This window comes from Halichoerus grypus, chromosome 13 (assembly GCF_964656455.1).
Source record: "Halichoerus grypus chromosome 13, mHalGry1.hap1.1, whole genome shotgun sequence".
NCBI classification, from domain to species: domain Eukaryota; kingdom Metazoa; phylum Chordata; class Mammalia; order Carnivora; family Phocidae; genus Halichoerus; species Halichoerus grypus.
Window position 1 is genome coordinate 67,954,755 of NC_135724.1, and position 11,581 is coordinate 67,966,335.

The 11,581-nt window shown below is 51.3% G+C and overlaps 1 protein-coding gene across 3 annotated transcripts; it reads right to left on the reverse strand.

The window, feature by feature from the left end:
• Positions 1-2,605: 2,605 nt before the first annotated feature.
• Positions 2,606-11,241, reverse strand: ZNF70 (zinc finger protein 70). Of its 3 annotated transcripts, none has more exons than XM_036076480.2 (2): positions 11,138-11,241; positions 2,606-8,091 (listed from the first exon to the last, which is right to left on the reverse strand). In XM_036076480.2, exon 2 carries the CDS (start codon positions 8,009-8,011, stop codon positions 6,665-6,667), a length of 1,347 nt encoding a protein of 448 aa, XP_035932373.1. In that variant the 5' UTR covers positions 8,012-8,091; positions 11,138-11,241; the 3' UTR covers positions 2,606-6,664. The 3 variants fall into 3 exon arrangements, with proteins under 3 accessions (XP_035932373.1, XP_077916824.1, XP_035932372.1); XM_078060698.1 differs by lacking the exon at positions 11,138-11,241 and adding an exon at positions 10,884-11,093; XM_036076479.2 differs by lacking the exon at positions 11,138-11,241 and adding an exon at positions 8,623-8,761.
• Positions 11,242-11,581: the final 340 nt, after the last annotated feature.

The window sequence follows — 11,581 nt, forward strand, 5'->3', positions numbered from 1 at the left end:
CTATCTTGGACCTGCTCTTCTCGTTCTCCACTAACTGAAGTGTTGACCCTCACCCTAAACTTGGCCTTCTTCCCTGGTCCAGCTGCACCTGACATCTAGAATACAGCACAGGGCCGGGAAGGGCGCAGTGGGGGAACCTTGCCTCAGAATACCTGACCCTGGAGAAGGATGCCCCACGTTCAGCCCATGTTCTTTCTGTGGGTGGGAGACAGCTGCCCCCTGAAGGCCACTCTTCCGCTCTTCCCACCAGAGGAAGGCATGTTTGGGAACATAGGGGTTCAGTGTAGCTGGAGCATGGAGGGCCTGGGTGAGGAGGAGGTGTCACATCAGGAAGGGCCTACAGGCTGGCCTCAACACAGGTTTACATAGAAACCAACAGGGATGTTTGAGGAAGGGAGTGACCCCATCAGACTGAGAGTCAGAACGATCACTCCGGCTGCTGAAGGCAGTGGGCAGAGGGGAAGTCAGGCCAGTGGTGGGAGGCCAGGGGACGGGGCTGTGCAGTGGGCCAGCAGCGGATGGCAGCGGCCCCGGGTAGGAGCAATCAAATGACAGGAGAAGGTGGCATCAAGAGATTAAGGGCCAGACTTTTGGGGTGGGGATGAGTGAATGAGAAGGCAGAAGATGAGGTGGTATCTGGCTCTTGGCTTGAAATTGGCAAGTCTGGAGAAAAGAACAGGTGATAGAGCGCTGAAAAGCATCCTGAATGTGCAGAACGGGCAGGAGTAAGTCTCATTCACACAGCACAGGCTCCAGCCCCAGCCCGCTGTGGGACATGGTGGCAGGTCCCTCCCCTCCAGGGCTCAGTCAGGTAGAAAGGAAGATGGGCAGAGAGGGAGGCCCTTATCAGGGAACTCCAAGATGGGCCATCAGAAGGAGGGATAGGCCTTGGGTTTTATTTATAAGACCCACATAAATCGCCACCAGCCTCCAGGAAGGCAACTGGGGTTGCCCCCCAGCACGAGCCCAGGACAGCTCTTCACTTTTGAGGGTGCCTGTGGTCCTAGAAGATCCATCCAGAACCACACAAGGTGCCGCTTCCTTTTCCGAAAGATGAGACAACGTGAAGATTACACATGTTGTTAGCACATTATTACTTGGTTGCTTGTGACTCTCTCTCACTTCAGGGGTTCCAGGATCTGGAAGACCTAAGTGAGGTCCAGAGAGCAGAAACAGTGGTGCTTCCGGTGATCTCCAGGGAGAAGACGAAGCCTGGCTAATAAGGGTGGTGGAGAAAGGAAGCAGGGATTGAAAGACACTTCACTTGGAGAGCTCTCGTAAGAGCCTTTCATGTGTCTGCAAGTCGCCACCAGAAGGCGCTCTGGACCTCAGAGGGCAGGCACCCACCAGGGAGGAGGCCATGGACGCTGGAGGGTCTTCAGCGGGTGCCCCCCACCAGCATTCTGAGTGTTGTGCAAGTGTGTGGCCTGTGGTGCAGGAGGATAGGTCCATGTCCTGACACCCCAATTCCACACTCACCAGGCAACCTTCTGATGTGGCGTCCTGGGTTGTTAGATACTGAAGATGGGGTTCTCCCACAAGAAGAGGGCTTCTCTCTCCCCACCCCCAGTAATTCTGTGCATTGGCATTCTGGCAAATGTGTGTATGTATGTGTATATATATATATCCACCTTGTGTAATGTTGGCGGACGTCCACTTGTACAAGGGCTGAGCAACTCTGAGCGGACAGAGTACTTGGTTTTCACTTTAGTCACTTGGCCTATGGTGACTAAATCACTTGCCACCTGAAAAGTCCTGGCAACAGCTGCCCAAGGCTGCACTATAACATCCGAAATTGTTCTTTGCCACGGCTGCCGGGTAGGTCTGACACTAAAGCACCTCACTTCCGCTAGGTCATGGCCTCCGTTTCCCCACCTGCCACAGGAGTGGCCAGAGTGACCATATTCTCTAATCTCTGCAATTGTGACAGTGCTTCTCCCCGCCACCACAGAGGAAGGGGGAGGGCTGACAAGGGGACCCACCTGGGACAGACAGGTGATGGGGATGGGGGTTATGAGATCAGGTTCCCTGCTGCTTGTCCAGATTACCATACACGTTCACTCAGGGAGTGTGGGATGGATCTGTGAGGTCTAATTCTTTGCTACATCTGGCAGTGTTTTCTAAAAAGTAAACCACAATATACTATTCCAAGTTATGCTGAAAGAACTTTGGGAGGAAGAACAGAAAATTAAACATTTCAAGAAAACACTAACAGCGTACTAATCCTCTACGCCCCCAGTTTGCCATGCAGGTTTGTATTTCTATCTCCTCTGAGCTCCACAGGGCTGTGAGGTGGCATCATTCCTCCGGGTTAGAGCCAAGAGCACTGAAGCCACTTTAAGAGTGGGATCAGGACAGAGCCTGGCACTGACAAAGGCAGGAAGGAGCAGGTGTGCCCAACGGCAGACCATCAGCCTCCCCAGGAATAATATTCCACACATGGTGAGTAACTCCTAAAGATGGACATTAAATGAGCATGGCCTTTTTGGGTTAAATGAGTTCATCTATATTAAAATAGAAGTATGAAGATAAATTATGCCTTACTCCAAGTTGTGATATGAGAACTTCTTGCATAAAAAGAAAAATTACACAAAGAATCAGAAAATAAAATCCAACACTTTGCTGTTTATAAGTTATACAGCAAAATATATACACAAATTTTAAAAATGCTGAGCAAAAACTCTCATGCAGATGCAAATTGAAAAAAGCAAGGGGCTTCAATTATGGTATCTGGAAAAGAAAAATTTAAGCTAGAAGAATTAAAAGAGGCAAAGGCACTAAAAGGCACAATTTTTCAATATATTACTATTAAATATATATGCTCCAAATATCCTGGTACTTACTTAATGATAACCCTGCCTATTTCTCAAAAAGGATTTGAGAAAAGTGCACGTCTAACATTGCAACAACGAACATAAAATAGAAGCAAATTTAAGTGAAACAAAGTAAAAAACACAAAATCAGACTATGATTTGATCATGTCAATGAGTGTTAACTATTTGGGGGCTCACAGAGCCTTTCCAAAATGTGGTGAATGCTACAGGTCCCCCAACCCCCAGCCCCGAACAATTCTTTCACGTATGTAACCACCCAGTTTTGTTCCATTCCTCTCTGCTGCCTCTAAAATAAACCTGTGCACTTACGGACTCCTAGGCAGTCTGCAGACCCAAGTTAAGAACTGTAAACAACAGAGAAAGTATGAATTTGAGTAACAAATAGAACTGATGGAGTACAAACCCATTTCTTGAGATTTACAAATGCTTTATAAAAATTGATCATATCTTCAGGCCCAGAGTAGGTTCCATGGACACTTAGAAACCACAGCACAGTAAGAAAGAACAGCAATGACCTATACATTCATCACTTGGAAATATAGAAAAAATAACCCTTGGGCCGAAAGGAAATTCCTCATATGGTAACAAAAACTTGCACATGTCAAACTGACAGAGTGCAGAAAAAGCTCTTAAGAAAAAAGTCCTAGACCAAAGTACCTGCATTTACTAGAAACATTAAAAATATGATTAGCTATATCTAAATAATTTCAGAAATGTAAAATATGAAGTAAAAAAAAAGCAGAATACATACACTTCGACAAAACCATTCGATTAGTCAACAAAACTAAGAGTTAGAGCTTTACAACACTCAACATCTACAATAAGAAGGAAAAAAATGTAAGACAAACATAAAACAACCAAATCCAAGGACGATTAAAATACTACCAGGATGTTCTCTTGTAATATTACACTGTTCAAGAACCTAAATAAATTGAAGGATTTAAAAATACATAAAACAGTAAAGGAATGTGAACAGAAGGTACTAGGTTCTGCTCACACTTTGAAAAGTACCTGGTCCTACCATGGTTATGTGAGAATCTGTCAACCCTTCAGAAAGGGGGTCTCAATCCCCATGTTACATAAATTGTCGAGAGGAAGGAGGAGATGGCGGGGCGGGGGGGACCAGGAGGAGGAGAAAGTGCATATTCCAAAATGCAAGAATGGCATAAAATGAGGTAAGGGAAGCTGAGAGAGGAGGGAGCATCTGGGCAGGGTGGCGTGAACCCCCTGTGGTCTGTTCAAGAGCAAACCAGATTGGCTGAAATGGGGGCTTATGCGCAGAAAAGCCCCTGAGGGTTGGCTTTAAGGAGCATGGTGGCATGTGCAAAGAGATGCTTTAAGAAAATCAATTTGGCTAGGGCGTGCAGAAGCACACGGAGAGAGACATCAAAGGTAGGAAACCGATGACTGCCGGATAAGGACAGGCCTGGCCAAGGTGAGGCCGATTGGGGGGGGGGGGGGGCGCGAGGAGGTAGATCTTGGGGAGGGGGCTGCTCTCCCACCCACGCAGAGCAGGGGTCTCAATTCTCTCTGCACTCTTAGTAAGTGACTGAAGACCCGCAGTGCAGGCCACATGCAGGCAATCCCCAGGGCCAGCCAGTCAGGCCAGTCTAGCTGGTGGTACGGTAGGTTCTAGGAGACCCGGGTGCTGGCTCAAGGTTTCACACATTCACGCAACAGAGAGGAGCTGGACAGGAGTGGCTGCTGTCCTCATGGCTGGGACGCCCACTGTCATCCCCCCAGCTGGAGACCTGGCCTTTTAAAACCTCCAGCCTGTCAAGCTCCACTTGCTAAGTAACAATTACTTGTCCATTTTTATTCATCAAAACTATACACGAGCACCAAGCTGAGCTTCTGATTAGCTGAAATAGCCAGTGTTCCCATGATGCAGGTAATGGGATTCCAGCTATAAACTTTTGGAAAACTTCAGAATCGCTCAGCCTAGGGGCGCCTGGGTGGCTCAGTCGTTAAGCGTCTGCCTTCAGCTCAGGTCATGATCCCAGGATCCTGGGATCGAGTCCCGCATCGGGCTCCCTGCTCGGCAGGAAGCCTGCTTCTCCCTCTCCCACTCCCCCTGCTTGTGTTCCTGCTCTCGCTATCTGTCAAATAAAATCTTTTAAAAAAAAAAAGAATCGCTCAGCCTGCCTCGGAGGAGCCTGGGGGAAGGCAGTACCCAAGAGATCCCGGTGGCCACACGAAGGCCTGAGGACCTGGGACAAACACCTCTCAACCAGCCAGACACGGCACAGCCTGAGCCCATTCCTGGCGGATGGGAGGCATGGGGACTCTGCTCACGGCAAGCAGGCCTGACATTTGGGAGATGCTGGGGTTGCAAGATGCCTAGCATAGGGCTCACATCCTGGCTACCTACTGGAACATTCTAATCACCTGGGGAGCTTTAAAAACACACCACTGTCTGAGCCCCACCTCTGGGGATGCCGACTGAATTGGTCTAGGCAGGGAACAGGCAATGGTACTTTTTGAACAATGCCTGAGGAGAGAGGACAGAAGTATGGGGACGCAGACCACACTGCTTCTGGGGAGAGGTTGAGGATGGCATCTGGAAAGGGTTCCTGTCTGGGAGGTGGCCCCACAGGGCATCCACAGCCCAGGATACAGACTGGAGGCAGTGAAGAAAAGCCTAAGCCCCAGTTCAACGAGAGGGTGGGCTGCAGGCCCTGCCATCCGGGTAACGGCAGGGATGCCTTTCGGGCCTTTAGGAAATAGATCTCTGGGTGGGGCAAGGGTCCCTCTGGGTCTCCATCCTCAATTGCCAGTTGCCAAAGCACTTCATGGGTGGTTTCATTCTGAACAGGAGTTGGCCAGGTCCCAATATCTCCATCTCATAGATAGGGAAACAGAGCGTTGGAGCTTCCTCAAGATCACACAAGTAGGAGGGGCAGACCTGGGATCTGAACTGGGACCTCTGACTGAATCGCCCTGCTTCCTAGGTCCCCCAGCACTGGAGAGCAGAGAGGTGGCTGCAGAGCCCCCAGACCAGAAACGGGCCCTGGGGCCAACCAAGGCATACTGTGGTCTTGGGAGCCCTAGGTCTTGTGGAGGGGTTATAACTGGAGGGCACTGATGCCTTATGCCAGGCTGAGTCAAAGCCAGGGTCAAATGTCCTCTGGCCTACAGGACCAAACCTCTACCGTCGTGTGAAGGCCATCTGCCAGAAACCACCCTTACTCTAACCCAGAACAGGGATTAAGAGACCATGCCAGGGGCTCACCACTCCCTTCCCCAAACCAGAATGAATCCTTCCAGACCCTCCCTCTCTTCTGTAACCTGTTTTGGTTGTCCCCACCAGTGCCCAAGCCAAATGGAAGATTCCATTTTGCTGTTAACATATCTACTTTTGGATTCATTTTTCTTTAGCGGATTCAGACTGTGAGCACAGTTCTGTCTTCTCAAAGTGCCAGACTGCAGCTGACGTTAGAGAGTTCATCTGACATTTTTGTGCGTTTAACTCAACTTTCTCCCTCTGGTGTTTATTCTTCTGGATTTTGACAAAGGCGGAGATGGCAAAACTCAATCTCACAGGCTTGGGAGTCAAATCAGAGGCCAGCTCTCTCTTTGGGCATGCCTCTGATTCAGCGGCCTTCCCATTACTCCACCCTCCCACTCAGTAAACCTGCTGCGTGTGGGGCGCCCAGGGGAGGGGGGCGCGAGGGGGCCTGGCTGCCAGCGTGGGTGGCCAGAAGCTCTGGGGGTGGCACGTTTCCATTCGGCCCTGGGATCAGGGAGGTGGGCGGGGTCTTACAGACAAGGCGATGGGGTGTGGGTTCCATCTGGGAAAGGGTCTCAAGCTTTGGTGTGAGCTCCTCCTTCTAGAGCTTCTCCCCAGCATGGATTTTCTGATGCCGAATAAGATGTGAGCTTCCCCTGAACGACTTGCCACATTTGTTACACTCATAGGGCTTCTCTCTGGTGTGGGTTTTATAGTGCTCAATAAGGGCTGACCTGTGCCGGAAGGCTTTGCCACACTCGTTGCATGCGTAGGGTTTCTTCCCGGTGTGGATTCTCTGGTGCTGAATCAGGGCAGAGCTGTGGCAGAAGGCCTTCCCACACTGGCCGCACTCATAGGGCTTCTCCCCAGTGTGGATGCGCTGGTGCTCGATGAGGGAGGAGCTCTGGCTGAAGGCTTTCCCACACTTATGGCATTTGTAGGGTTTTTCGCCAGTGTGAGTCTTGCGATGTTCAATGAGGTTGGAGCTCTGGCTGAAGGCCTTCCCACACTCTTCACATTTGTAAGGTTTCTTCCCAGTGTGAATCCTCTGGTGCCGAATGAGGTGGGACCTATGACAAAAGGCTTTCCCACAGAGAGTGCATTCGTGAGGCTTCTTCAAGGTGTGGATTTTCCGATGCTGGCTCAGGCCAGAGCTCTGGTTGAAGGATTTCCCACATTCCTTACACTGATAAGGTTTCTCTCCCGTGTGGATTCTCTCGTGTTTTCTGAGACTTGAGCTCCGGCTGAAATCTTTCCCGCATTCCCTACACTCATACGGTCTCTTCCCAGTGTGGGTTTTCTGATGTTGCGTGAGGGCTGAGCTCTGACGAAAGGCCTTTCCGCATTCCCGACATTCGTAGGGCTTCTCCCCAGTGTGAATTATCTGATGTCTGAGAAGGTGTGAACTCTGGCTGAAGGCCTTCCCGCACTCACAGCACTCGTAGGGCTTCTCCCCAGTGTGAATCACCAGGTGCCTGAGAAGGTGTGAGCTCTGGCTGAAGGCCTTCCCGCATTCCCGACACGCATAGGGTTTTGCGGGTGGCGCAGTTCTGTGAGGTTCGTTAGGTCCTGGGTGTGCCCTGCTCGCCTTCTCACAACTGTGTTTATTGGGTTCCTCTCCACTGTGGATTATCGGACACATACTAAGGTCTGATTTCTGGAAGAAGGTTGGGCTGAAGATTTCATCATCCTGGGATCTGTTTACTGGGGGGGTACTCTGATGCTGAACAGGGCTTGAGCACAGACTGAAATTGCCCTCATAATCATCATGTTCCTCGTCTTGCTCCCCGAGAGGGATCTCCTTATAAATAACAGCCATTTGCTCTAAACCTCTTTCCTGAAGAAAAGGGTCCCCCAGGTCCTCCTCTGGGAAGAGTTCTTGCTGCATCTCTAAGCCGTCCTCAAACACAAAGGTCTCACCAAACTTGGCTGCTGGGGGAACCTCCATTGTGACTCTAGTATCACCCCCCAATAACTGTAGTTCTTGAAAGATAGTCTTCTTAAGGACACACTTACTGTTCTCCCAATCTGAGAAGAAAACAAGGGATATTGTCAAATCAAGCACCTAGTACGTACCTCCTTCCTGTGCCAGAATCTTTCGTGGACAAGACAAAATAAGATACAAGCTTGCCCTTGAGATGATCCCCACTGAGTTAGGGACAAGTCTGATTGATCAGAAACAACTACAAAGAAGACAGACAGACAGAATCAAGTGCTACACCATGGGGTCTAGAATCTAAAGACTGAAGGTGCTCAGAAAGGTAGATGAGAGCAGGAGTGGGGCCATTGTGGAAAGGGGGCAAGATTCTGGCTAATGGAGGACCTTGGGGATGGGGGTTTTGGAGAGAGCGCAAACTTCCCTCCTATACTAGGTTAGCTGCACCCCCTCCAGCCAGGTGCCCAAGCCACAACCCTGGGAGTCAGCCTAGACCTTCCCCCTCTCTCACCCCATACGCCTAGTCTGTCCATTTCCTGAGGCTTTATTAAGAGGCTTCTGCCTCTCTGTCAGTCCGCAGCCCAGGCCTCAGGGCAACTCCCCAGGATTACTTCCATACTCACCTCCCAAATGACCGCTTGCCTCCAGCTTCTACTCCTCCCTCCGGTCTGTTGTCTACATTGACACCAGCGTCAAATATCCCAAACACAGGCCTGATCATCTGTCTCAGGATCTTGCAGCAGCCCAAATCCTTCCCAAAGCCCTTCACAGCACTAGCCCTTCCAGCCCCATCTCCAGCCTCTCCTTCCACACAGCCCTAAATGCTTCCTCCTCCTCCTAACAGGTCCCCCTCTCTTCTCAGACTGCCACTGGATCATCTTCCCAGACTCAGTCCTAACGTCCCCTTTTCTGCACCCTAAGACTGGTGATCTCAGGCACACCCCCTCAGTGCCTGCAGAGCTCAGTGCACATGTGCAGCACAGCACTCACCATCCTGGATGGCAAACATGGGCTCTCAGGACTCCTGCCACCACTGCCTGAGAGCTCCCTTCATTGTGGAGCCCCCAGCCCCAGCCCCCAGCACAACAGGACAATCTCCACACACATTGGTGGCATAAATACAAGACTGAATGGAGGAAAAGCCACTTGGTTTTGTGCTAGAACTGATGGCCACACTTTTTTGAGGGGAGGGGAGCACAGAACTCTTTATTCAGATAAATCGTCTGGGAGATATACATAAATAAAAGACAAAAGCAGAGCTGCTCCAGTTAATGGGGGTTGTTTTCATAGGGACATGGACGGATCCTGGAACACCCCCCATCCCACTGTGGTGACCTCTGAGGGAGCCCCTCAGGACCCCATTCAGAAATTGCCGTGCAAGCTAAAGGGAAACCCCAGGTACCATGATAATGATAACAGCTCATGTTTATTGAGCATCTACTATGTGCTAGGCACTACTAGACCTTCTATAAGCACATTTGCATTTGATCCTCACAACTCTATACAAAGGTACTATTAGCAGTACACTGAAACACAGATAGTTAAGCAGCTCAAAAAACACACTAAGTTGGGGCGCCTGGGTGGCTCAGTCGTTAAGCGTCTGCCTTCGGCTCAGTCATGATCACAGGGTCCTGGGATTTAGCCCCGCATCAGGCTCCCTGCTCCACGGGAAGCCTGCTTCTCCCTCTCCCACTCCCCCTGCTTGTGTTCCCTCTCTCGCTGTGTCTCTCTCTGTTAAATAAATAAAGTAAAATAAAAACACACTAAGTTAATCAGCATAGTCACGATGGAACGCATTCCTACTTGGAAATGATTTTTTTTTTTATGAATTATAAGGCAGTAAAAAGGCCAGATGTGAAAAGCACAGAACTGAAGTAGTCTCAAAAATTCTTTGACCACTTAACTCCCTTTCCCTCCCTCTTCAGCAACCATAATCTCCAGTCCTTCAGGTTCTCTAGATTGATCTCATCAGGTCTAACAACCCACCAATTTCGCCCTGGTTCTCTCTTCTAGTCCACCCTTCCCTGTCTAGCTTAGACTCTATCATGGATCGAACTATAGACTCTGACCAGCATCACGTTCCTCGCCTCCCTGCCCTGCTGCAACCAGCTGCCAAATACCAACATTCTCCGTCAATTCCTCCTAAGATGTTAAATGTTGCCAAAGAAAATCATAGGACTGTGTACCGCACGGAGACAAATTTCAAGTTTCCAATTTCAGCTGGGACTTCAGCATCTTCAGCTCTTGCATCCAGTGACCTCCTTATGGCCAATCCCTCTCTTCTCAGCCCTCACTTTCCCACCCCTTTTGGCAGTGCTCACCAAGAGCTCCCTTCTCAAAACCCTTCATTTCAGAAGTTGCAAATTGGCAGCCTGGGGATCCTGCCACAGACACGTTTTGTTTGGCTCGAAAAGAGTTGGAACCTTTTTTTTGTTTGACTTAGCTGCCAATATTGGAAACTCTGTGTTTCAGGCTTTCTCTTGAAAACCTGGAAGATGTGATAATACGGGTCCACCCCTTCATTAAACCCACCTTGCCTACCTGAACGCCTCAAGGTTTTGAACCCCCCCAGCCCCCTTCCCACCTCCTGCTTTATTCCCTTCATTTCTGAAAGTTCTCTCCCTTACCCGCCCCCCCCCCGCCCAGTTTTAATGCTCTCTGATCCCCTTTTCTTGGTATCTGTGATTGCAACTCTTCTTCCACCCGCCTGTTAAATCCTGGTGTTTCCAAGGTTCCCTCCTTAGGGGTTTTCCATTCCCACTATGGACCACCTACATGCTGAAGTCTCCACTCTGTTTAGAAAGTTGGCAATTCTTTATCTGTCCTCAACGTTTTAAATATTTTTGGACCGAAGATCCAAAGGTCTGGAACCCCACCTTCCCACCTCTCTCGGGGCCTTCCTCGGCTCCTCCTGCATCCGTCACCCTTTGCTTCGGGGAGCCCTCAGGGCCTGGGCACCCGGGAGACCCTCGGTCCGTAGGGTTTCCTGGCTGGAAGCCTGCGAGCGGCTGCGGACACGCACACGCCGCCCGAGCGGCGATGCGGGAGCCCCTACATGCTTCCCACCGATGAGGGACGCCCACACCCCAGGCCACCGGAGGGACAGGTGGTCAGACCGGCCGACGCCGAGCCACTCACCTGGGCCGGGGCGGGGCCGCGGGCGGGCGGGGCGGGGCCGCACCTGAGCTGCTCCAACCCGCGGCCGACCCGGCCTCGCTCCGCGGCGGCTGCTGACGCGGAGCCCGCGGCGGCCCGAGCGCCCGGAGCCCCGCCCCCTGGCCCGCGGGCACTTCCGGGACCGCTCTAGGCCGCGTGGAGGTCCCCGCGTCTCGGTGCTCCTGCGGTGCCTGGTGTCCGCGCGCGTAGCCGCTCCCGCTCGCGGCGCCAGGACAGGGACTGGGCACCGGGCCTTTCCCAAAGCAAATCCTGGTCGTGGGCAACACAGCTGGTCAACCGTTGGCGGGAGTGAGGAAGAGGCAACTGAGGCCGGGAAGGGCGGGCGGGGCCTAGAGCCGCAGGCAGGCGGCCGAGTTCCTGCGGCACTTGCCCTGCGGGTGGGAGCGAGCCAGTGGCCGCGGGGGG

Bases quoted from the DNA above. Each gene is read 5' to 3' on its own strand.
- ZNF70 (XM_036076480.2), bottom strand. From the start codon at position 8,011: ATGGAGGTTCCCCCAGCAGCCAAGTTTGGTGAGACCTTTGTGTTTGAG.